This window comes from Prorops nasuta, unplaced genomic scaffold, assembly GCF_024137725.1.
Source record: "Prorops nasuta isolate Cenicafe-Biocafe unplaced genomic scaffold, Cenicafe_Pnas_1.2 PNAS00015, whole genome shotgun sequence".
Classification (NCBI taxonomy): domain Eukaryota; kingdom Metazoa; phylum Arthropoda; class Insecta; order Hymenoptera; family Bethylidae; genus Prorops; species Prorops nasuta.
The window spans coordinates 6021020-6047574 of NW_027116812.1; the positions used below are offsets into that span (position 1 = coordinate 6021020).

The 26555-nt window shown below is 29.2% G+C and overlaps 6 protein-coding genes across 11 annotated transcripts in view; 3 read left to right on the plus strand and 3 right to left on the minus strand.

Moving 5' to 3' along the window:
• The first annotated feature begins 1827 nt into the window (after positions 1-1827).
• LOC136778883 (activin receptor type-1-like) lies at positions 1828-5718 on the plus strand. The gene is made up of 7 exons (XM_066736039.1): positions 1828-2083; positions 2439-2623; positions 2788-3031; positions 3103-3374; positions 3467-4104; positions 4184-4418; positions 4496-5718. Exons 1-7 carry the CDS (start codon positions 2023-2025, stop codon positions 4631-4633), a joined length of 1773 nt encoding a protein of 590 aa, XP_066592136.1. The 5' UTR covers positions 1828-2022; the 3' UTR covers positions 4634-5718.
• Positions 5719-7138: 1420 nt separating this feature from the next.
• On the plus strand, positions 7139-11783 carry Flo1 (flotillin-1). Its single transcript, XM_066736051.1, has 10 exons — positions 7139-7277; positions 7902-7977; positions 8055-8145; positions 8240-8383; positions 8456-8575; positions 9111-9326; positions 9400-9587; positions 9665-9875; positions 9962-10126; positions 10209-11783. Exons 1-10 carry the CDS (start codon positions 7226-7228, stop codon positions 10224-10226), a joined length of 1281 nt encoding a protein of 426 aa, XP_066592148.1. The 5' UTR covers positions 7139-7225; the 3' UTR covers positions 10227-11783.
• A 1409-nt stretch (positions 11784-13192) lies between these two features.
• Positions 13193-15319, plus strand: LOC136778841 (ADP,ATP carrier protein-like). Its single transcript, XM_066735968.1, has 4 exons — positions 13193-14327; positions 14409-14667; positions 14719-14950; positions 15041-15319. The coding sequence occupies exons 1-4, from the start codon at positions 14174-14176 to the stop codon at positions 15317-15319; spliced, it is 924 nt and encodes a 307-aa protein (XP_066592065.1). The 5' UTR covers positions 13193-14173.
• Positions 15320-15589: 270 nt separating this feature from the next.
• Positions 15590-17193, minus strand: LOC136778895 (uncharacterized protein CG1161). 2 transcript variants are annotated; one of them, XM_066736065.1, is made up of 6 exons: positions 16997-17193; positions 16829-16902; positions 16641-16759; positions 16445-16559; positions 16234-16374; positions 15590-16013 (listed from the first exon to the last, which is right to left on the minus strand). In XM_066736065.1, exons 2-6 carry the CDS (start codon positions 16886-16888, stop codon positions 15864-15866), a joined length of 585 nt encoding a protein of 194 aa, XP_066592162.1. In that variant the 5' UTR covers positions 16889-16902; positions 16997-17193; the 3' UTR covers positions 15590-15863. The 2 variants fall into 2 exon arrangements, with proteins under 2 accessions (XP_066592162.1, XP_066592161.1); XM_066736064.1 differs by having other exon boundaries at positions 16829-16913.
• A 4858-nt stretch (positions 17194-22051) lies between these two features.
• On the minus strand, positions 22052-25156 carry Syx7 (syntaxin 7). Of its 3 annotated transcripts, none has more exons than XM_066736058.1 (6): positions 24988-25156; positions 24241-24363; positions 24107-24176; positions 23862-24036; positions 23565-23777; positions 22052-23164 (listed from the first exon to the last, which is right to left on the minus strand). In XM_066736058.1, the coding sequence occupies exons 2-6, from the start codon at positions 24347-24349 to the stop codon at positions 22916-22918; spliced, it is 816 nt and encodes a 271-aa protein (XP_066592155.1). In that variant the 5' UTR covers positions 24350-24363; positions 24988-25156; the 3' UTR covers positions 22052-22915. The 3 variants fall into 3 exon arrangements, with proteins under 3 accessions (XP_066592155.1, XP_066592157.1, XP_066592158.1); XM_066736060.1 differs by having other exon boundaries at positions 24920-25019; XM_066736061.1 differs by lacking the exon at positions 24988-25156 and adding an exon at positions 24484-24873.
• Positions 25157-25761: 605 nt separating this feature from the next.
• LOC136778874 (peptidyl-prolyl cis-trans isomerase G-like) overlaps positions 25762-26555 on the minus strand; it is an 89284-nt gene continuing 88490 nt past the window's right edge. For 2 of the 3 annotated variants that reach the window (XM_066736022.1, XM_066736023.1), the window contains exon 4: positions 25776-26476. In XM_066736022.1, coding sequence (XP_066592119.1) covers positions 26357-26476 — 120 coding nt within the window. In that variant the 3' untranslated portion in view covers positions 25776-26356. Of the gene's footprint in view, positions 26477-26555 lie in introns of all 3 variants that reach the window. The other variant, XM_066736021.1, reaches the window with a different exon arrangement.

The following is a 26555-nucleotide window of genomic DNA, read 5'->3' on the forward strand; positions in this document are numbered from 1 at the left end:
TTCATCAAATACGTGCTATTTTATTATTATGTTAATAAAATTTTACCACTCTTTAATAAATCTATGTAAATTTAATTAAAATAAATTATTTTGTTACAGTTTAATTAATTTTAAGTAAATTTTCATTCATTATTATTGATTTTATAGAATACAATAATTTAATGGAATACTGTATGTGATGAAAATAAAAGCTTTCATTTGTAAAAGAAGTGTAATAATTAGAAAACTCGTAAAAATTGTCAGTGTGCAGCACACGCGTGTGCGTGTTTAGTGCTTGCACGATTAAAAGTAGAAGACTCAAGGACTCTCTTAACCCATAATTCTCATCATTTTATTTTGAAGTTAAATGAACTCACTACAGTTTAATAAAATAATATTTGTTATACATTAGACGATCTTATTCTAAAATGAATTCGCGTTTAAAAATTCCACGCCGTGTAGTGACATTTAAAAAATTCGTGTCGCGTAGTGCCGTTTAAAAATAATTCTTTTGTAAGTGAATATCGTCATTATATATGCTGTTTTGCAATTATTTTACAATAAAAAATGTAGTTAATAAATATTTTAAAACATCTGCATGTTATAATAAATGATGTTCTGTTAAACAAATGTCTGCATTTATACTATTTATAGTTCCCGCTTACATCTGACGTGTATAACGAAATTTACCGAGCTCAGACGAAGTTTTTTATAAGTTTTTTTAATAGTGTATAGACACTGTGGAAAATTGATCGCCGTCTTTGAAATTCGTAGAGAAAGTACGAAGTGAAGTTAACTGAAAGGTCGCCGAATCAATTTCCTATGGTGTATGTAGGCCGTGTTCCGTTATTGACTGTGAGTACTAGTAATCTATAGTTTGCGTGACATAAACTATAGATTTTCAGTACTCACAGTCAATAACGGAACACGGCCGTAGTGCACAGTGGGAAATCAGTGGAAAATTGAATCGTGTGTGGTTCAGCTAGCTTCACTCTGTAATTTAACATGGAAAATGATTACTATACACTATAGCTGAAAGCACACACGATTCAATTTATAGTTGTAGTATATACATACGAACGAAGCAAGCGAGTGAGTTAGGTGCGCGAAGTAAAAGCGCTGGTCTTTTTAATGCGATTCCTAAAAGCATCGAAAAATTATGGGAAAGCCATACCTGGCGATTACTGTATGTACATGCATACATATGTGGTCTAGGCCGTGTTTCGTTATTGACTGTGAGTACTAGTAATCTATAGTTTGCGTGACATAAACTGTAGATTTTCAGTACTCACAGTCAATAACGGAACACGGCCCTAGAGTCTGGACTATATTAAGAGAACACTCACAAAAAGGGTCGTTTCTTTTCTTTATTTTAAAGAAATATTCATTAGTAATTAATTGATTTGACAGTATCCTATTAATTATTGTAATTTCATGTTTATTTAAGTTAGAGTTATTAAACCAAGGAACTTTAAATTTTATTTTATTGAAATGTTTGAAATATAAACCTTCTGATTTGTTTAGATTATCATAGTTTATATTCAAATTATTTTTATTATAGTTTTCCATTAAAGAATCATGAATGCTATTTAAAGATAGTAAATTAATGTTAACAGTACTAGGGATATTTTTGTTCTTCGTTATTTTATCTGCTATAGAAGCGTGCATTACTTAACGAAAAATTGTGAAATTTAAAAAGATTCCTTCAATAGGTAGAAGTGGTAGAACATTAGTTTCCCGCCATTGAAGGAATTTATCAGTGACGTAAGACGAAATTACGTTGACCAATAGCGCTGCAGTCCATGTGCAATATACATACATACATACATTAGTGCTTTTAGTATAGCGCGCGTCATGTCCGTCATGTCTATCAATGTGTACAAATTTCAACGTTCAATAACATAAAAATTAACAAATGTGATCTTGCAAAAATTGATCTACAGAGTTTGTAACACCTGTATGTACTTAAATGTTTCAATTCATCCATAATCAAAGGGTAAAATAATGTAATTTAGGTAGCTCATTGTTTTGACGCGAGCAGAAATGGCGGATGCTATATTTATCACGCATTTTATACTGTTGTTGACATTCAAAATATGTCCAGGTATGATGTGAATTTTATTTATTTATGGTAATTAGGATCCTTAAAATTGTCTATTGTTGTTTATGATGCATATATCCATTATATCTTATAGAGTAATTACTTATGTTCACTTTAACAAACCACTATATAGCCCTTGCCCTTATTATAGAAATTACTTCATAACACTCCAGTACAATGTAGATTTGTTATGCAAGGTTCTGTAGTAGTTTGTAAATTTTTCTGACTGAAAATTAATTTGAAACAAAGCTTTTTAAAGGAACCTTAAAATGTAGAATATACTTACAGTGACAATTAAAGTAATATATATTTGAAGTGAAATAGAGCATTCATTTAAAAATACACCTCTTATGTTTAGGAGAAAGACCAAAAACTGCTTTATTGGAGAATGATTTTTCTCCTGACAGTGAGGAGCCCCCAGATCCTTCTGAAAATATTGATCAAAAGTTTAATGATAAAGTTGGTATAAAACAACGCTTTAACTGTCATACTTGCGAAGAACCTGATTGCTATCCTACAGAAATTTGTACCAATGCTATCACAGTAAGTTTCCTTAAAAGTGCATATCCGTAAAGGCTCGTAACTTGTGCAATATATAATACATGTAACATGAACTATTAAATTTATAAGCATTTTGGGCCTTAAGTGGAACATGTTTTAGGTAATAAATAGAATGTAATTAATAAAAATATTAACAAATTCTTTAGTGCTGGAAATCCAAAATTCGGGAGTCTGATGGCAAGGAAAGAGTGAGTAGAGGATGTATTACTCAAGCACAGCAAATGCCTTTTTATTGTAATAAACTTGGAAGTCCATCTAATATTATAGCTGGAAATAGTAGGAAGAGGCATGCATATGGATCTTCAGGTGGTGCTCAATATTATGTAGAATGTTGCCAGGCTGATCTCTGTAATGATGGCCCATTTCCAGTTCTACAAGATTATAATGGAAGTAAGGAAGCTCCTATTTCAATTTAATAATTATTTAATATATTTTTTTATTGCAATATTTTTTAAATTTAGGTGTGGAGAAGGAAGACTACATCTTTAAGTTGACTCTGGCAATCCTAGGCCCGATAATAGGTTTAAGTGTAATTGCTGGAGGCATTGTTTTCTATGTCCTTGCTCGCAGAGCCCGCCGAAAAAGACCATTAGCCACTAGGAGAAATAAGCTGCTGATAGATGCCGAATTAGAACCATCAATATTAAACTTTTCTTCCCCTTCATCAACATCAACAACAACTTATCACCCACATGAATTAAGAGCAACTGCTGCAGGTGATAGTACTCTTAAGGTATGTGTTGAATGATAAACAGTTGTTATCAATAATTTTGAATAATTAAATTATAGTGAGGCTGATACTAATTTATAATTCTTTGTATTCAGGAATACTTGGATGGACGAAGTTTAACAAGTGGCTCAGGATCAGGTTTACCTTTATTAGTACAAAGAACATTAGCAAAGCAAGTCGCATTGGTAGAATGTCTTGGTAGTGGTGGCGGAGGTTTTGGCGGTGAGGTTTGGTGTGGAGTATGGCACGGAGAAAACGTTGCAGTTAAAATTTATTTTTCACGAGATGAAGCTGCATGGGCTAGAGAAACTGAAGTTTATTCACAGCTTTTACCCTCGCGACATGACAGTATTCTTGGATATGTAGGAAGCGACATGACTAGCAGAGGTAGCTGCACTCAGCTTTGGCTCGTAACTCATTATCATCCACTTGGATCCTTATACGATCATCTAAATCGTCCTTCGCATTCACTGACTCATCATCAAACATTAAATATTTGCCTAAGTATCGCAGACGGCTTGCTTTACTTACATACGGAAATACATGGAACGAGAGGAAAACCAGCCATGGCTCATCGTAATTTAAAATCGAAAAATATACTTGTCAAAACAAATGGGGGTTGCGTTATCGCTGACTTTGCATTAGCAGTGACACAAGACCGCCTAAACTCTGATAGAATTGATCTTCGTCAAGGTACCAAGCGTTACATGAGTCCCGAAATACTCGAGCAAACGTAAGTTATATTATTTTATTTGATAACAATACTAAAATATAAATAAACAAATGTTTAAGAGTAACAACGGTTTTTGTAGAATAAATACAGAGTGCCTAGAAAGCTTCAGGTGTGCAGACATCTACAGTTTAAGCTTAATATTATGGGAAGTTTGTCGTAGATGCATCAGCAATGGTGTAGCTTTAGAGTATGGAGCTCCATATTCTGAATGGCTTTCAAATATTAATCAAGAACCATCTATAGAAGAGATGCGAAAATTAGTTTCACTTGATCAACGAAGACCCCCACTCCCTAATCGTTGGCATTCTGACGCGGTAAAAATCATTCCAATTTTAAAATATAGTAAGAATTATATACAAACTAACTGTAACATAAATATTTCAATTTTCAGACTTTAGTTGGAATGAAAAAGCTTATAAGAGAATGCTGGCACGGAAAACCTGCGGCACGTCTCCCTATTCTTAGAGTAAAGAAAACACTTGTGAAACTAGCGGCTAATGATCCTCGAGTTCATTTACCTCTTGATTGACAGTGTCCTTTTTTTCTCGTGTATATTTATTATTAATATTCTATGGAGTTATCACGCTCATTGGAAGTTCAACCATCTTCATAATCAGTCATCTTATCGGATTGTTACCTCAAAAGGATAAAGAAAATATCATTTCTCAACATATCGAAATTATGTCATCGATAATTGCATATAAATCCATCTTATAATTTTAAATTTGTTATTATATCAATTTTTAAATGAATTTTAATATCAAACTATGTAATTCTTTCATAAACTCAAAATCATGTCATTGATAATTGTATAAGTTCATCTTGTTATATATTTCAGCTTTTTTTATTATATCAAATTGTTTAATGAATTTTAATATCAAATTTTATGTGATTATTTCATAAAATAATGTACAAAATCTTATAATCCATATAAGAAACATTAGCGCACTTCTTCAAATCTTTAATTATTCTCAGCTATTTGAGAACAAAAATCATGTACAGTTTATCATTATATTATGATAATAGCCTTCTGCCTCTTTTAGTTACATACAACATTCAAGTTAATGTTTAGTTTGTAATTACTGTATCTGCAATATCGCTTGTACATAATATTCTATTTTTACGCGCAGTTTTTACATTGTTTGCAATTTTAACGATAATCTAAATGAATTGTTAAAAAGCTTTGTAAATATCTCTTATATTAATAATACACATATTCTTCGTAAGTCAGAGTTATAACAATTCGTCAACATTGGTGAAAATTGCAAACGAGATAATTTTTATAATATTAGAATATTATCAATTATTGAAGGTGTTAATTTTTTATAGTACTTAGATAAATATTAATAACCCCTGACAAATGTTTAATTATAAATAATTTTTTGATTAATAAAAAATATTAAGTAAGATTTAGTATAATCCTTTAATACAATTTTTCCATTATGATAATAGCTAGGAATAAAGAATATTTTAAATCAGGAGTATCTTAAACTTGTACATATACCACTATAAGTGTTATGTCAAAATACTGTATACTTTATTCTATATTGTTATAAAATTCTGTATAACTTGACAAATCTATTAAACAATTTCTTTTATAAAATATTTAATCAGATTATTTTATATACAAAAGCTTTTCTAACATAGAAATCTCATCCAAGCCTCTATTACCTAAACACAACTCTAAAAATTGCCTCATAGTGGTAGGATTGCTTGAAGGACTGTGTAAAAGAATAATTAACATATAACGCCAAATTAATGGCTCTAAAATATTGTCATAACTTAATATTGTGGGAAACAAATCTTGGATCTCTTTCCAATAATGATGCCTTAAATATGACCTTAATTCTGTTAATGCTAATTGTTTAGCGAAGCCTGTTACTATTGCCTGTCTCCTTTTTTGCCCAAATGGAGTATATACACAATGTTGTGACATTTTTTGCTCTGATTCTTCCTCTTTTTCCAATTGTTTTTCCCATCTGTTTCTTTTTTTCCCAATTTGTGTTTTTTTTACTAAATCAAATGCTTTTTCCTAGAATTTTCAATTCAATTTCAACTAGGTTATATAAAGCATTAAATTTTTGAATATTAATATATCAAACTGATTTACTTACTATACTAGCTTTGCTAATTTGGCGTACTTCCATTTTATAGAAATAGGGAATCCTTTAATTTTCTTTTTTGTCAGATTAAAATTGTCTTTGTATAGTGTTGATGCTGTTGATTATCCGTAGATAAAGTAAATTGAAGTAAATAGAATAGGATAGGAGATGCACTCAGCTAACTTCACTTTGTTTTTGCCAGTGCAAAATATCTATTCTTTGGATTGGAATACTTTAGAACTGGAATATCTTCACTAACAGTGCTGACTGCTGAGTCCTGAGTGTCCTGAGTGAGCCTGAGTGGCCAGTGAGTGCTGATACTTCTGACTGTGTATTTGTAGGACATACAACTATATATAGGCTGTGGTCCGATACATGCCGTTTGTTTCTTTTCGCTGCACTATCGAACTAATGCAATTAGTTGAAATAAGACAAACATATGTTTTCTCCACTCTAACTTATTGCACTAGTACAGCAAACAGCGAAAAAGAACAGACCTATGCATATGCACACTTAGGGCGTATGCCACTTAAGGCCAATAACGCCCACAATATATAATACGTGTAACGTGAACTATTACATTATGAGACATTATGAGCGTTTTGGGCCTTAAGTGGAATACGCCCTTAAAGAGCTAAAAATCTATAACAAACGTAACGTAAACTATATACTCAGTCCTCAGAGCGTTTTATGCGCGAATCGGACCGCAGCTCTGGAGTTGCACTTTGCCTGCACTGTTGCAATTGTATTGTAACACTCGTAAACTGAAGTAAGTGAAGTAACTGGGACTACTGTGGCCTGCTGTGGCCTGTGGGTGGAGTATACTCACACTGACTCACACTACTCAGTGTAGACTGTAGAGTGTATGTAGACAAGGCGTGTATGGTGTATGCAGTTTAGTCTGACTTGTATGACTCGATTTCAAGGCAATAGAAAGATTTTTAAGCGATTTGATTTTGCAGTTTTTCAGGCTTTAATTGGGTAGTCTCGAGTTTGACGTTATAATATTTTCTCTTAATATGAGTTGCGGATTTGTTACTTGCGGCCCTAATGAGGCGCTTGTAGTTTCAGGTAATCCAAAATCTTATTTATTTAATTGATCAACGTGATACAAATTTGTTGTTTTTATACTTCATTTACATTATAGCCTAATTTTAAATAAGTATAGTATATACGAATATAGGCTAGATAAACAATTGATTCGTTCTTTACTTTTTGGACAGTGAAAAGCCTAGAATCGATCGAAGATAATTCTGTTAATTAAGTTCAATACTATTGTTGTGTAACTTATTTAAAAGATACACTTATTTTGATAGTATTCCTACTTTACAATTTTAGCCTTTAATAAATTCTTTATGTTTACTATCTCATAATTACCATTTATACTTAACAGTAATTTTACAAACATTATTAATTTTTTACTTTCCTTGAATTTTATGAGCAAAAATGAGTTGTTTTTTTTTTAAAGTGAAATGAGTAATCCATTTACTAATTTTAATCATTATACTATTATACTTTCTATACCAGAACATTGTAAATGCTGTTATTTTCTAATTATTTTTAAAAATCGGATTTATCCCAGTTTTTTAAAATAAGTAACTTAAATGTTGAAACTTTATTTTTAAATGTAATAAAATTTTTAACTATACTACAATCAAAAATTTTATTTTAAATATATGTAAAATATGTTTAAAGGATGCTGCTACAGCAAACCCTTATTAGTGCCTGGAGGGCGTGTATTTGTGTGGCCAGTAGTTCAACAAGTACAAAAGTAAGTTGAATCCAGTAATTAAGTAATATTATAACTTTATATTTTATATGATTAATTTAATGAATAATATATCATAGGATCTCTTTAAATACTATGACTTTGCAAGTTGAAAGTCCTACAGTATATACTTGTCAAGGAGTACCAATATCAGTAACTGGTATAGCTCAAGTAAATATAAATAGATATACTGTCTTATGGATAATTATTAAACTAATCAGTTTTGAATAAAATGTAGTTTCATAATATTTTTTCAAAAATTTAGGTAAAAATTCAAGGGCAGAATGAAGAAATGTTGTCTACTGCTTGTGAACAATTTCTTGGTAAATCTGAAGAAGAAATACATAATATTGCACTTGTTACACTAGAAGGACATCAGCGTGCAATTATGGGAAGTATGACTGTTGAGGTAAGAAAATTAGTAGTAACAATATTAGAAAAATGTTTCAAATCAAAGGCTACAAAATATATTGTGCTGCAGGAAATTTACAAGGATCGTAAAAAGTTTAGTAAAGAGGTTTTTGAAGTTGCTAGCAGCGACTTGGTAAACATGGGCATAACTGTGGTTTCATATACCTTAAAGGATATAAGAGATGAAGAGGTAAGCTTATTAATTTTTTATACATCCTTTAGTAAAAAAAGTTAATCACTGGTAATTGCTAAATGAAATCACTGATAAATTTTACAAGCTTACACACCAATACAAGTTCATGTTCAAAGTCCCTCTTTAAAACTATATAATTTATAAGAAATTGATATATTTATGATTATTATTTAATTGCTATGATGTGAATATTGAATACATTTTTTTTTGATACTTGCAGGGGGCAAAGGTATGTTAAAAATTGGTTTTACCACTGTATTCATTAGTAGCACACTACAAACCCTTCTAATGGTTCTAAATACAAGACAACGATATTCTGTGGAAAGGAATTTCCTTGTGTGTGTGTGTGTGTGTAAAATACTTGCTGAGATAATTTTGTTGTATATTGCAATATCAATATATACCGCTATTATTACACAATATTTATTAAATCATTAAAGACACAAGTGTCTTTAACTGTTAACTGTCAATTTATTTGTTTGATGTAAATTTAAATACTTGAAGTACAATGTATAGAAATAATTTCTTATAGGGCTATTTAAAAGCACTTGGTATGGCTCGAACGGCAGAAGTAAAACGAGATGCACGGATCGGGGAAGCTGAGGCCCGCAGGGATGCACAAATAAGAGAAGCAATTGCGGAAGAGCAACGTATGGCAGCACGTTTTCTTAATGACACTGAAATTGCCAAAGCACAGAGAGACTTTGAATTGAAGAAAGCTGCTTATGATGTTGAAGTTCAAACTAAAGTCAGTAGTGTATACATGGTGTAAATTGTTGCTGTGTAGTTTCGTGCTCTCTATAGATTTAACTTACTTATAGAAAGCAGAAGCAGAAATGGCTTACGAGTTACAAGCAGCTAAGACAAAACAAAGAATTATGGAGGAGCAAATGCAAGTTAAAGTTGTTGAAAGAGGACAAGAAATTGCAGTGCAGGAGCAAGAAAGGATGCGCCGTGAAAGAGAATTGGATGCTACTGTACGTCGACCTGCAGATGCTGAAAAATATAGGTACATCAGATTTTGTAGAAAATTATAAAAGTGATAAAAAGCAAACTTAATAAATTGAATATATATCTAATTAATAGGTTGGAGAAAATGGCAGAAGCCAACAAATTACGTCAAGTTATGGAAGCTGAGGCTGAAGCAGAAGCTATTAAAATTCGTGGTGAAGCTGAAGCATTTGCCATTGAAGCTAAAGCCAAGGCTGAAGCAGAGCAAATGGCTAAAAAAGCAGCAGCTTGGAATGAATATAAGAGTGCTGCAATGATTGATATGATGCTGGATACTCTTCCAAAAGTATAATTTTTCTTTCTTTTATAGTTTATATTTTTCTAAAAAACTCATAAAATGTGTGATATTTATAATGTTATTTTATAAATTAGGTGGCTGCTGAAGTAGCTGCTCCTCTCTCACAGGCAAAGAAAATTACCATGGTTTCAAGTGGCAACGGAGCAATTGGTGCCGAAAAATTAACGGAAGAAGTTTTTAATATCGTAACACGCGTTCCGGAACTCGTTAAGAATTTAACTGGCGTGGATATTTCAAAAGTAAGTTTTGTGAAGTATTACCACATTAAACTTTTTGTTACTAGTATACAAATTGTAATTTGCTTGTTTTCAATCCTTTCAGTCTGTACACGCAGCATAAATGTGCATCATAAGCAAATGAAAATTAAAAACCAACTTTTTTTTCTAAGAATAAATAATCGATATAACTTTAATAGATCTGATTCTGCTAAAGCTATTTTTACATAAAAGATAATTATGCATTCCATCCTTAAATTTTGTATTTAAAATTTTTTTTAAGCGATACGTGTTTAGAGGTAATAGAGGTAAAATCATTAAAAATTAAAAACTGTACGCACCGTTGCCGTTCAGTTATGTCATTACCAAACTTTGATGAAACAGATGACTATAAGGGACTAGACATGTTATTTTTAACTCTAGTCATTGATTAAATTTCAATATCTTAAAATAAGATTCGTCGTTGTCATCGGATTTTTCTAGTAATAATTGGTTATTTTCTGTGTAACATGATTATTTGTTTAAATATTATCAGTAACATTTGAATGAAGAGCTACAATTTAAAAAAAATGGTATAGGAGTTTTTTTTTCGAATCATTCTCTTTATCTTAAATTTTTTAATTGACAATAAATGAGCGGCCACGGTGAATTTTCAAAATTATATTTGAGATATTATAAATGTATTAAATATTAAACGAAATATTTCGCTGAATTATATTTTTAAAATGAGAAGTATATAGGTTTTGCACACAAAAGTTTCACTCGTCTTCAAGATATTTTTATACACTGACGTATTTTGTGGCAGTAAATATGAATTCGAATAAGTTATTTTATTGTATTTTTATCAATTAAAGATGCCATAAATGCCATTATGTAATTGATTTAGAATATCGTTTGAGTATATATATAACGTTTAATGTATGAATTACATTTTTATAATAATTTATATTTTTTCGATGGTAAATGTTTATTAATCGATTTATATATTAAAGAGAAATTTTGTACCAATGTGTGCCGAATATCTAGTTTAAGCAGTAATTCGTGACACAATATCATAAATATATATATATATATATAGATATGATAAAAGTTTAGCCTCAGTGGCATTTCCTTGCGTGGATTAGTGTCAACTTTCTCTCTAGTCTATTTAGTCTACAGATTAATTACAATTTATCTTTATGGAAATGCTTGGTAAAATATTTTCCCTACACATAAAATATATATTAACATAAATCGAACCTTTATTTCTAATATAAAGATAGTTCGATCTGTGATTTAAAATCTACAAAAATTGTAGTACATCTAAAAAATAAAAAATATTACAAATACAATTTTGCGACCAAGAAAGCGTTTCAAATCTAAGTTAAGCACTAATTGTAGGTGTAGATTCTCTCTAAAACAAAAATAAAAAACTGCGATAAGAGTATTTCTGCAGTTATATATGTTATATATATATATGTATATATGCATCTTTCATATCAGATGGAAGTAATTTTGATATTCTGTAAGTTTTTGGCGGATTTAAAAAAATATATACGAAGAATTGATGCGGCAATAAAAATGTATATGACTTACAAATATTGAATTGTACTAGCAGCACTGAACATCTGTTATGATTTATAGCATGATTTTTATGTGACATTCTTTTAGGGAAATTAAATCTAGAAATAAAATGTGTATAACTACCTTTCTTTGTGAAAACCAAAATGTCATTTTTTTTTAACCAACACTACATCTTTCTTTACTGTTATCAATGATTACCTACATAACAATTGAATATATAAAACATGACTCATTTTGTTTGTACAATTAAAGTTCGCTCTAGAATATCTACTGTATGATCAAACAAGTTTTAAAATTAAAATAATCAAATTTTAATTTTAAAATTTAGTAAGGAATGCTAAACATTTAAAAATTTAAATGAAATAAAGGTTTCCTTTTTATACTATTTTTCACCGTTTGTTCGGCGCTAAATGCGTTTAGGGTTATTGTGGGCTTACTAACAGCACTGAAGAAATTAATATTTATTGCAATTACGAAGCGTATTTTGTTCAGCGCTTACTAAGTACAGAACGCAACCACTAATTATTTAATTATAAAACAGGACTTTGTTTATTTCAGATCTAAAACATGTTTGATTAGTGTAATAGGTATTCAGCGCGAATATATTATAATTTAAAATGATCATATGTTTTTTAAAATCCTACACTAGATCATCTTTCCAATTAAAACAGCTTTGTTGTGTGTGTGAATCACATTTTCTAATTCATGTGTGTCAATACACACACACACTATTAACTTCTATGAAGTTTTCGTATCATTTGAGGGTTTATAAGTTTGCATTAGATTTTCATGATATCATTAATTTTATGTACTTGATAACGAATGCTTTCTAATATATTTACGATTTGATAACGATCTATAGTCTTGGCAGTAAACTATATAAACCTTATCTAAACTGCGAGTCCTTTTGATTTCTCTATAGCTCTATACTATCAATTCATCGTTAGAATATACTTTCTTGCATTGAAGTTAATAGGTACTCGACTAAATTTAAGATGCTAGAAGGTACAGTACTTGCACGGAATTCAATTAATCTTCAATTAAAGGTAACGTGCAAGGATATTCATTAATGGTTTTATATTTATTAGCCCATAATTCATACGAAGTCGTAATGATTATTTTGTTAACTAATATGGCCGGACTCGCAAACTCAGATAATGAACTTCGTATCATCCCGTTATATATTTTAAATTTTAGTTTACGAATAGTTACTGAAAACTGAATTTACCAAATTTTTGGACAGTTTTAGTAAATCAAAGAAAGTACAATTATGGGATTATAACTCTACCAACTACTATATTCAATAAGATAAAAGCTTTTAAGAATAATTAAAATAAATATTATATAGAAAATGTGAAGAATTTCCCCCTTTTCTTAAATATACTAGTACTTTCTATTTTTACGTTTAATTGATCCTTAAAGCGCAAATTTTTCGCCCGTTTAGTTTAATAACCTTCATTGTTTATTATAGTGTCGTTTTCTCTTAACTATAATTTCGATCACTATGCTTCATGCTAAATTAAATAAAATTATAATATCTAGATGGTGCAATCAAATAACATGAAGCTAGCTATCATATGCTGTGCCGTTAAAATAAATCTTGCACGAAGAAATCAATCATTAAATATATAGGAATAAAATAAGAGCATTTAGTAATAATTAAAATTACTCAAATTTGAAATAACAATTCTATATACTTCGAAACATTCGAATACAATTTACGAATACTGCTACTATTACTATTATATTTCCACGTTGAATTAACAAACAAAGTCATAATATATAGGTTTATTTTCATCAGTTTACATGTATTTCCTCCCTTGAATGGATTTCTCACACCGATATTATAGAAGAAAACGCGCGTCAACGAACAAAACGGCATTAAAAGGCGACAGATTTCAAGCTCATTATATTTTTTCAGTGACATCGCGAACAGTTCTTTCTGGTGAAGTTGTCAGTTTTTCGAAAAAACGAAAACAAATATTATTGTTAAAAGGACAATATTAAAAAAATGTTGCTTTTCTTTTTTTTTTTTCAAAAATGTGATTATTATACTCGAAAGAGCAGCTCACGACGTTACTAAAATGGTATAATTAGTTTGAGATCAATCGTCGAATAATACGTTGCATCGTTGACATGCATTTTGGAATTTCGCTCTGTATATATAGTGTCGATATAAGGGATTTCGTTAAACAGAACAGTTCACAAATCGTATGGTGATTGAATTGTTCTTTTTCACTTATTACCTTGTTCTTTGCATTATTTTCCGTATGATTTTTAAATCTCAACACAACAGCTAAAATTAGGTATATTATATATCTATAAATAAAATGTGCACAATTACTTTCTTCGCCAAATCAAAATATCTATAAAGTTTAATCTCATGGTCATCGACATAACAAGTGAATAGACAAAATATGCATATGGCTCATTTCACTTACATTTAAAAAATCGATTAAATTAAAAATCTTACAATTCTGTGTGTTATCTTGTTTCAATATTTATAAAATGGATCATCATAAGCAATTTTTGATAGACTTTCTAGCTGGAGGAATTTCTGCAGCAATCGCGAAGACATCGGTTGCTCCAATAGAACGAGTAAAGTTAATTTTGCAAGTACAACATACTTCTAAACAAATCAGCGCTGACCAACAATATAAAGGTATATAATTCTACTGAGTCTTTCCAAGCTTAAGTTTAAACTCAAATGCAAGCAATTAAGAAGTCTTTAATTATTAATTAGGTATGATCGATGCCTTTATACGTATTCCGAGAGAAACAGGATTTTTGAGTTATTGGAGAGGCAATCTTGCTAATGTTATCAGATATTTCCCGACTCAAGCGTTGAATTTTGCATTCAAAGATAAATTTAAGGTTCTATTTTTGGGAGGAGTACCTAAAGATGATTTTTGGAGGCAATTAGGTGGAAACTTGGCGGCCGGTGGTGCTGCTGGAGCTACTTCTTTAATATTCGTTTACCCTCTAGATTTCGCTCGTACAAGGTAATCTATTTGTATATAGACTATTTTGTTTAATAAACCCATGAAATTTAGATTAGGCGTTGACGTTGGCAAGCACGATAAAAGAGAATTTACCGGACTGGGTGACTGTATAATAAAAGTCTTTAAGTCAGACGGATTATTTGGGCTCTATCGAGGTTTTGTTGTCAGTGTACAAGGAATAATTATATATCGTGCAGCGTATTTCGGATTTTATGATACAACGAGAAGTCTTTTACCTAATCCAAAAACCACTCCGTTATATATTAATTTCATAATTGCCCAAGTAAGGAGCACCTTTCTTATTAGTAAATATCTTTTAACAGTTATGTGCTAATCGTACAACTGATAGTTATGAATCCTATCTATTAATTAGATAGTAACCACAATTTCGGGATTCGCTTCGTACCCTTTTGATACTGTACGAAGAAGAATGATGATGCAGTCAGGTCGTGCTGCAACAGATATGATGTATAAAAATACACTTGATTGCTGGATAAAAATTTATAAAACTGAAGGTTCTATAGCATTTTTTAAAGGCGCTTTTTCAAATATTCTTCGAGGTACTGGCGGAGCTATTGTTCTCACTTTATATGATTGGGTTAAAGATATGATTCAAGATTTAACAACAGTTAAAAAACCAAAGTCAACTTAAGATTTTCATCTTATATTTCTGCTTAATCATTAAATGTTGCTTATATACATCTATAATAAGTTTTATAATTTCCTGGTATTGTAAATTACAATAGCAACAATCTTTTCAAATTATTTACAGCACTTCTAACAGTATGCATCAAGCATTATTGTTTCTTAAAACTATATATTAATATATAATTTAGATTTGAATGGAGCATTTAAAATATGTGCATAAATAAAAATTATATTTATATACATAGCTTTTGTTTATATTTAAATAACCGTTCGATAAAAATATATATCTTTATTAAATAAAAATTAATAAATATACAGCTTTAATCAATTATGAATATTAAATTTTAATTATCTGTAGATTTGAATGTCTTAGCAATATTTTAGCTGTGATATAATTTACTGCTCGATGAAAATACATTCATTCATCACTCAAAATTGATAATAGGTTTTCTAAACCACACATTATATGAAAACTTTAAAAAGAATAATCTGCAACAGCTTATGAAAAATTATATTTATGATATTAATTGTTTATAACAATTGGGCTCTTAATTAAGCATGCTATGCCTATCATAAATATTTCGTCTTTGCTCCCTAACTTGGCGTTTCCATTTATCTTGTTGATGACCGACACGATTCAAGACATTACCCCTTTCTCCCATCGGATGAGATGTTCCAGGAGCCATTGATGCATCATCCTATTAAAAATAAAAGGCTCAAAATCTTTCTTAATAGCTTACTTTGAATTTAAAACACTAAATTAAAAGTAAATGCTTAAGAAAAAGCTAAAAGAGAAAAGAAAATTACACATTTGAAAATGGCAAAGCCATACCTAAAGTTCCCTATATTTCGCATTAAATGTGTATTAAAAATTTTACTACATTTTAAAACTATTACAATAGTTATACTAAAATTTACCTCTTCATTATTGTGTTCATGATAACCAATATTGGTTGTAGCTTTATGCATCCTTTTGTTTAATAATGGATCTAAGCATATTAAAAATAACATGTAGATGACTAACAGTGATATAATCCAAATAACTATTATCACCACAATCTAAAAGAAAAAGCTCTTATTATGCATTTAAAAAACAATTAACTTTACAAAATCTTTTAAAATAATTTACCTTAATAATAGTTGTATTTCTATTTTCGTATTTACATTCACATCTTGAACAGAACAATTCTGCTTTTGTTTTTATCTGAGCACCCAGCTTTGGTAAAACCACACCTTCACAATTACTGTTGAAACAATTATTAATATTATTTAGATGCAACAAATGGAAAATATATTTTTATCAAAATTTATATTAATTTTCATACCACTGTGATGGAGGAACATTTAGAATATATGGTAATCTTTCTTGATTTGCAGTTGTTGTATTAATAACAGACGAAAGACTAGGACATATGCATTTACATCTTTTATCATCGTATTGTGCCTAAAATAATATCTATTAGTATTTGGCAATAGCATTGAACATTATATTCAATAAAACGTTCTTACTAACCTCGCACTGCGTTAGATATAATAATACACAAATCGATCCAAGAGATATAAATTTCCACATAATTAAATAGTTTTCTATTACAAAACTAAATTTTCATGAATAAATGCACTTTTATGAACTTGCGATCTAAATAAAGAAATAATTCACAAACACAATAACGACACTTACTATTGGTATTTAATCAAAAAAGAAACACGCTATCTTCTGTTAAATATATGCTAAAGCTTTTTAATACATAATTAAAAGTACATGATCAACTTTTAATCTAAATCTTTTAGCTGCAGAACATCTGTCAAAAATGTCGATTAAAGACACTACCAATATAACACATTAGACGATTCCAGTAATTCCGCCTTTTCCATCCCTCCCCTATTCTACTAAAGTTGAGGGGGACTGGGGGGGAGATTGATTGCCCATGATAGGCTTCTCGACGTTCATTTTGTGACGTCACTTTTAGCGCCATCTGTGATATCCAGGACCGCGCGAATAACTAAAATATATGATTTCTTTTTTCACCAATCATTTTTTGGATCAACTGTAATTCTCCGATGATATGAATTTTAAAGCAAATTAGTGCAAATTTATACAGCTACGAAATTGATTCGGAATCACTTGTAATTGAATGCAATGGTTAAGTAAAATTTTTCTGATTTACACCACAAAGCTTTATAAAAGATATAGAAAAAATCTTTTCTTTATATGTGTGATCGACAACTTATTCGGCGATAATTTGTTAATTTCAGTTAATTTTACCTGTAAAAAATTATTTATGTCAAGATAAAGACACGTTGCAATTTGGAAGGTTTTCGTTGGTTTTATGGATTTTATAATAATTTATACTTATATAAAAAATAGTAACTCTTTTATTGCTTTGAATGAGATTGTAAAAGTATTTATATAAGGATTTCATTTTAAAATTTTGACATAGTTTAGTTGGTATAACATCGACGAAAACACTTTGAAGAAAATGAATAAGATCGATTTGTTATTAAAATATTTATTGTTTTCTAAGTGGCAGTTTTTCTAAGGATATCATATAATATAATTTTGAATGACAATACATTGCATACTTTTCATATCACTACATTACATATCGAATTGTTATTGCTTTTCTAATTTTTTAACAAAAGTTTTATAACATTTATGTAGAAGATATATCTAGACTCTGTTTTAATGCAAGTTAAATTATTGGATGCGCAACGATGACACTAGTAAGTGCATAAGTATAATATTGAAGTGTATATTTTATTGTTTTCGATTATAATGTTACAATTAAACGCATTAGCTTTTCCAAACGTTTAAGGCTTACCATACTGTTGAACACAAGTACTGTAGTATTGATTGAAATCATAATCCGTTTGATGAAAATTGTCCTGATAAAAGAATAGACAAATTTATAAGTTATTTGTGTGTTACAATATAGTATTGTAATTAACTGTAAGACACTAAACTACGACTCTTATAAGCCAGGGGATTAGACGTATGAAAATTGATCTGCATAACTATTAGAGAGATGTCAATTCATAGCATGATATATTTTAAAACTGATTTTTATCTGTATTCAAAGGGAGTTTTACAAAGAAACATTGATATCTCTTAAAGTTACGTAAAAAGAAACAGTTTTTTATTTTGCGTCCCTGCCCTCTTGGATATCATAAGTGCATCATTCTATATCATATAGAAGAAGCAATGGTCAATCGCACAAATTAGCGGAACCAGTAAGCTGCGGTAATACATGTGTCTTTGACATGTTATCAAGGTCAAAAGATCCCACGCGCGACTTTTTGAAACCGTATATAGGTCTGTGAAAACCATTTCAGAACATGTAAAGTTGGTTCGGATGAGGGAGGAAGTTGAAACACTTATATAGAGAAATAGAGATGGTGATCGCGAAATAAGTTTGCTATAACTTGACATTCTTAATTTTTAAGTATTAACCTTCCCACCTTCCTAAATATTTTTCAATTCCATTTGATTTTTTTACCTTCGCATCTCTTAAAGATATATGACCGCCCCACCATTGCAATGGTTCCGTTGTACTTGTGAGTTAACATTTAAATTCCAATGATACCTTGAACTCTACACCCTCTAAAGGTTCGTAAATTTGTTTAATAATTACCGTAAATTTCAACATACAGTCTGCGAAACCTTTGTTGTAATAGGGGGATGATGATACGTCATTCACCATAATTCCAATCAAAACTAAAACAAGAGCCAACAAGTACACCTTCATATATGTAGCCTCTAGTAGGGGTATGTGTGCACTGTGATTTTAAAAGTATGTATAGAAAGTTGACTTTGCGCGGACGGTCTTTATACTTTTGCGATGTAATTAATACTCGCATAAAAAAAGGTTATCTATATATATAATCGAAATTACTGAAATCTATGCATACAGTTTAGATTAATAAAATAAAAATATATGAGGAAAACTATACTTCGCGTCTTATCATTTGTAGTTTACTTGAGTCCCCTGATCTATTATTATTCTTCGATCAGCTAATTTCTTAAACGTGATGATATAATAATAAACTTTGTTCTGCGTTTATATTTTGTTATATGTACATCTCATTAAACATGTAAAATGATATATAGAAAACATTCAATGCACTAATTTTTTGTTGACAATTGGTGCTTTTCTTAAATACACATATACCAAATATATAGTAAAAAATTATTACTGCACATACAAATAATTGTTCCTTCAACTGTTAAATACACGTCTATTTATTATTTTTTCTTTATTATTAACAATGGACTTTTTTATTCATATTATCCTTTAATTAAGCACACATCAGTAAAGTTATAGTATTAATCGAATAGAATTGAATAGACGATGACCCCTATGCACCTAATTAAGGATTAAAAAACGTTAATTAAACACAAGTGGCTAATTTAATTTCGTTTTAAAGTATTAGTTTTAAACAAACGTTTATTGAAAAAATAAAATTTGTCGGTTTATTAACATTGATACGAAAGAATGTTCATATTTAAATGTGTTTAATAAGAGCCTAGATTATTTTATGGATTAATTTCGACTTATTTTGATAAAAAATAAATATTTATTAAAAAAATAGATTTCTTCCATGTATTAGCGTTGTGTCGATACAGTTGATTACTTTAAACGTTTTGAAAAATTCATTAATTCTAAAAGTAAATTTATGGTTTAACTTGATTTTCTATCAGATTTTTAATACTATCTAAGATTTATTATAAATGCTTTCGAGTAATTCTGACTAGGTATTTTGAGCATCCAAATAGCCGGCCTTTTAAAGATTCTCTGAAATTCCGCCGCCCTTATTCAACAATTTTCGAAATAGAATGTATTAACATTAAACACGTTAATCATCGTTTTCTGACATGTATATAATAGTGCTGTATTGTCGAATGGAAAAGTGAATTAATTCCCACATTCATGTGTTTCACTATCTATTTATCTATTTATATATACATATATTTTTTCTATCATTTATTATACAAATCACTTAAAATTACAAACTCGAGTTTGAAAATTATGCGCTTCGGTGATTGAGCCACTGTACGTTTAGGTAATCATTATATTAAAATTTATAAACTTTTCTAATTACAAATAGTAAAAGGCTTAAAAGAATCTTATGCAATAACTGAATATATCTTATAACAGCAGAAATGCACGTCTTTTTCCAGCTATGCGTTGAGACATTTTAAGAGATGAATTTTGTAAATCAAGATATTAGAAGTTTATAAAACATATACATCTAATATATTGTGAAATACATGCGTCTATGCGTTTAGCTCACGCATTTCTCTTCGTCGAAAAATTAACAGATCTACCATGTACGCTTTTAAAGACATAGTCTCATAATTATTCTCACTTAATAATTATTTTCTAAATATGACAAAAACAAACAAAAAAACAGTAGGATTAAAAATGTATAAAACATTGATATGGTCGTGATGAGGCTATAATAAATATGACCAACATTTTTATCGCATGCATGAGGATAAGCGCTGGAATGTCGTGTTGGTTTCACATAAATTTTAGATAACTATAGTTACTAGCCTTTCATCAACTTCAATGTATTTTTTCCTATTTTTATCATAGCTTACATTTGTTTCACAATTTTAAGATATCATTTATAGAATTATTATATACTTATTATATTGTCAGTTAAATTTTACAGTAGATTAACTTTATACTTCTAGAGATGTTCTTCATTGAAAATCAATTTTTCTGTTTTAGTAATCTGGAACTTTTATTGCATTTTTAAGATTTTAATAAAAAAAAAAGGACTTAAACACTTGATAAAATCGAGTAGTTCAAGAAAAGTATAACTTGCGACTGCTTTGTGAAAATTTGAACTTCGTTCTGTACCTACTTTTGAGACGAATATCATTTAAAGGTGTTACTTACACTTGAAATTTATTTTTGCTATATAATAAAAATAACTGTATCATGCGAGTTCGCGGTGATTTAACGTGAATACCTTATATAATATGTATATCGACAGTTTTGTAGATCTAAACTCATGTTTTAAAATTTAACCTTGTACTTATTCTTAGTATCGTACTTTAGTAATAATATAATGATACTGGAAATAATGATTGGTTAAATTGTTTATATCCAATCTGCATACTACATTTGACATTAGGAAAACCCATAAAGAATTAAAAGTTAACTTTTTTAAATCTGTTACAAGAAAACTTTATTTTGTATATTAGTTTTAAAATTTCAAGTAGGTGAAAATAACAACTGGAAACATTGTATCTCTAAATTTTGGCAGTAGTGATTTTACTAAATTTTCGTTTACTTTTTTATTAACAATTGTTAGACAAAATATTTCTGTGTAAAATAAAAAAAATATTTTTACCTATAGGAGCTGAGTTATTTGCATCTATACTCCCTTTTTTCCCTCACTCCCTCACTTCATCTCCCAATCTTTCATAAAAAAAGGGCGGTATTCATATTCAGATCTTGAAAATAAATAGGACTGTATCAAAGATCGATTGTTCCCTTTCTTTCAATGGTAATAGAAAAATATTACCTATATTTAAGACGGTTTTATTTATAAGATTTGATTGTGAATACCGCCTAAGATATATACTTTCCTCGCTTCTTACAGGCCTCAAGCTACCTCAAGCATTCTTTATTTAAATTTGGACGTATCGATCGAGGGATTTCATGCAAAGCAATGGTATGCTTTGGTAAAGTGATATTTAATCAAAATTTCGACTGGGGTAAAGTTATTAATTTTTATTATTAAAAAGAATATTTTACATTGAAGGAATAATATAAGTGCTAATAACCAATGTCAAATATATATAAACTTTTAAAATAAATATACAAATTACTTCATTCGCGATAAATGAGCTTTATTATATCTATAAGTCTCGATTTAAGCAATATATTATAATACATGAACTTATATAAACTATACACTTGTTTTATCTTGGGTTGTATCAATAAACTGACCTTAAGCTTAGTGAAGTCTTAAATAAGATCAACTGTCTTACTTTAACCTTCAATACAATACTTAGCTCAGTCTTCGTCTTAAATAATTGTTAAGCTGAAATTCGAGCATAGTTCGGTTTATTGATATTGCCATTTAAGCTTTTACAAAAGCATTATTACTTTTATCTTTAGGAATGAATTAATTCAATCAGCTTTTAAACCAGGCAGACATTATACAATGTTTACAATAATTCAACATTCATACAATATTGATTCATTCATGTCTATTTGTATAAGTATACATTATATATTTTTTACTCTCTAAAAACTGTATATTCATTAAATATAACATTAGTACTAATGAGTACACTATTCTTATGTCACTGTGTAATAAACATTATGTAAGTGAGTAATGAAAACTACAAGTGGACAAGGCAGTCACAGACTGGCCATCAAAAAGATTTAACAAAGAAATTAAAACTTGCACCAATTATTATCACAATTAAAATATACAGATGTTATACCTTTTTTTTTTGTTTTACGATAATGATTTGTTAAATACTCATAAACAATGATCATAATATTATTGTAAGCAATTTGCACAAATAGACTGTCCTTTAAGGGTCTAATATCAAAATATTATAACAAAGTTTTCTTTAAGAGCTTTTCCATATTATAATCCCAATTAAAATAGACACTATTACAACTCCTATAATAATTAGGATGCATTTCTTTTTTCGTAGTTTATTTTGATAGATACTGGCTTGCCGAACATGGGATGTAGCTTCACCCACACATACCTCTGTTCTCTCCACAGAAGCTTCTATCGAGTCTATAACTTCACCTTGATCATAAACTAAAGCCCCAAGATCTTTAAATATTTGATTGATATCACTGATATTACTCTGGAAAGTTAAGATTTTGCAATAAGAAAAATATTTAAGGACATTTGTACTTAAAGCTAGATGTAAATAGTACTTTGTTAACTAAGGAGAGCAAGTGAGCAATTACTAACAAGGTGCATATTTGGTAATGCCAAAGAGCAAAGCTGATGACTGAGCATAAAGCTACAGTTATTAGTAAAACCAAATGTAGCTAAACTCTTTATTTTTTAATAATTAATTTCTCTCTATGATTAACATACTATCTATTATAAACAAGTAAAAAGAATGTATTATTTTTCATATTTGCACACGCAAGATAAAAATATTTTATATTTTTTCAATAAGACCTACTCTTCTTCCACTAACTAGCAGATATAATTTTTATCACATAAAACAAGTAGAAATAAATAAAAATATTTACCTCTAATCTTCTTATACTAGCTTCTTGTTCCTCTAGCATCCTCAAATTTTGCTCTTCTTGCATTTGATGTTGCTGGATCACTTTTTGAGTTCTACTATCTTGTAGTTCAATTAAAGTTTCTTGCTTCTTTTCTCCAAATGGAATAATTCCTACACTTGCTTTTGCTTTTTTCACCATTTCTTTTTCTTTAGAAGCTGCGAGTCTTTGAACACTCTAAAAAGAAGAAATTAGTATATGTAATAATTATGTACAATACACATAAAGCTAATACAAATAATTGGCAAGTTAAATATATACTTGGAAATTGTTTAATGCACTTGTAAATTCTTCTTGAAGTCGTTCCTTCTGCATTCTACGTTGTCTTTGTTCCCCAGGACTAACTGCACTAGAATTATTAGTTAATCTTGATAAATCAAGAAGATTTACACTTGTGTCTTTAGCCAATTGTTGTGTATAATGTTGTATCTGATGTCTAAAATAAAATATATTTATTGGATTAATTAATTATTCCTATATATTTAAAATCATTAAATAATTATTACAATTGATTTCTGAGCTCTTGGGATTCAGTTGAACCACCCAATTGATTGACCATTTTCTGCATTGACGAAACTATAAGAAAAATTAAGAAGTTATCAATGTACACAAATTTTATCTAATAAAAGGATTTACTTACCATTTTGTAATATCTTTAATATCGAAGTCCCAATTGTTTGGGATAACCTGCCAAAATCTTGTTCTCTCGTAGGGCCACCATTGTGGTAAGAAGAAAATCCAGTATCCATTGTCAAAACTTTAACTAAAAAGCAGTATGATTTTAAACTTAAACTTTATTTTCTGGAAAATGTGAAGCTTTTTATGTTGCACAAAATCATACACAATATAGAATTAGCATAATTAAAAACAAAACAAAATATACCTAATATTTCAATAAGCGATTATTCAATTTACGGAAAACACAAATATCAATTAAATTAATTATAAGATTCTCTACAATTAAAAAAATAATTGTTGTTGCAAATGTCAAACAAGATCAATAAATCTGTTATCAGCTTTCTCTTCTGTCAAAAAGTTTGTTTGCGACGTAACTCGAGAGAAGAATAATTTGAATGATTCATCCAATTAAGACATAGTCGTCATATTTTTTTCTAACGATATACATTGCGCTAAAAAGGCAGTACAATGTCAACTCCATAAACGAAACCTTAAAACTTCTTAGAAATCGATAGAGAACAATCTTGACTGACCAATTTCAGTTTCAAACCATTTTATGTTTGATTATTAACGTAATCTTCGTCATGATAAATGATTTTTTTTTTTTTTTCGAAAAGTAAAAGTATTTAAAATTTATTTACTTGCAGTAACAAGTGTCTGAGAATGACTATAAACCACTTGTGACAAAAATATGACGGTATTGGCCTACCTTTTGAAGCCCTGTATAATTTTTAGTTTTATGGTTTTAACCAGTGTTTTAGCTGGTTTTAGCCTATTTTGTTATAAACCGTAAACTATCTGAATCTATAGATATGTAAAGTACAGTGACCGACAGATATGATGTTCGGAATATTGCCGATGTATTTAGGAACGATCTACGCGGCAAGTATTCCATCTGTCAGCAGTGTCGTTAGTGTCGTTACTCCGTACTCGTCAGAGTCAGAACTCAGAACTCTACTAGAGAGTTCCATTTTATGTCAGCAGACGGCGTTAATAGTTTCGATACGTTCATCCGTTCATTAGCCATTAGCTCACCCACACACACACAAATCGCACATACAATATGTACCTATCACAAAATTACATGTACTAAATACCTGAAACTGATTAAATTCAAATTAGAATATTTTAGCAAGCCTATAATTCAAGTAAATTCACGATATGTTATTATTTCAAATAAGCTCAATTTCAAACTTTAAAACTTTAACAAAAGTAAATGGCGTATTGATAATAAATCTTATTAGTTAAAATAAAGGTTTAGGATATATATTTTATTATTAATAAACATGTAAATGTTATCAAAATGGAAAATCAATATCTTAAAACAGAATTTTGTTGTATTTGTTTATAATGCAAGACTTATGAATAGATTATTAAATTATTTTATGTAAAAAGTCATAAATATGAAAACCGTGTGTAGAATAATTGGCTAAATGTTGTCATCAATATTCTACATAACATGTTAGGTTTTATTTAAATTCGTAATAATGCGATATCACATATAATGCTGCCAATCAAATTGTTAAAAATAATTTAAATACATCATGAAACTTTTTCTTCAAACATAGATTTAATTGACACAATTAATTTTTCAATTATTCCACGTTTGAATTAAAGTTCTGTTAAACGAAGCTCTAACTAATTTTTATTATTAACATAAAATATGTAAAAAAAAGGAAGAAACTGTTACCCAGAATAAACCTTAGACCTTGGATTCCATCGGATCGTCAATAAACTCGTTTTCGTCATTAGTTTTAAAAATATACTCTGTTTGAATTATGAAAATATGAAAAGCTTGGGTAAATATTTATTAAGAATAACATTAAATTTATATTTTAGAAAACATTCAACTCATTAATATACAAATAAATTTTAAAAGTTATTGATACTTAAGTTTGCTCTAAATTAAGTTATTTACACTCGCACATCTTAACATAAAATCTTGTGATTAATTATTCACTTAGCATTTAGAACAAAAATTATAAAAAAAATTAAAATAACATATAAGGATAGATTAGGTTGGTTTGAAATACTTGACACAAAATCAGTTATGAATACTGTTCTATATCTTGTTAATATTACTTTTGATTAACCTCTGATGTACCATCTTTAATTCCTTCACCTGCCTTCATAATTGAAAAGCTTTTTGAAACGTTTGTATTGAAATGCTTAGAGAGCCTATATTGCCTTAATTCTTCCTGTAAAAAAGTAAATTACTCATGTTTTTATTAAAAATTAATTTGGCACCTTTATTATGTTTTATTACAGAAGTATTTG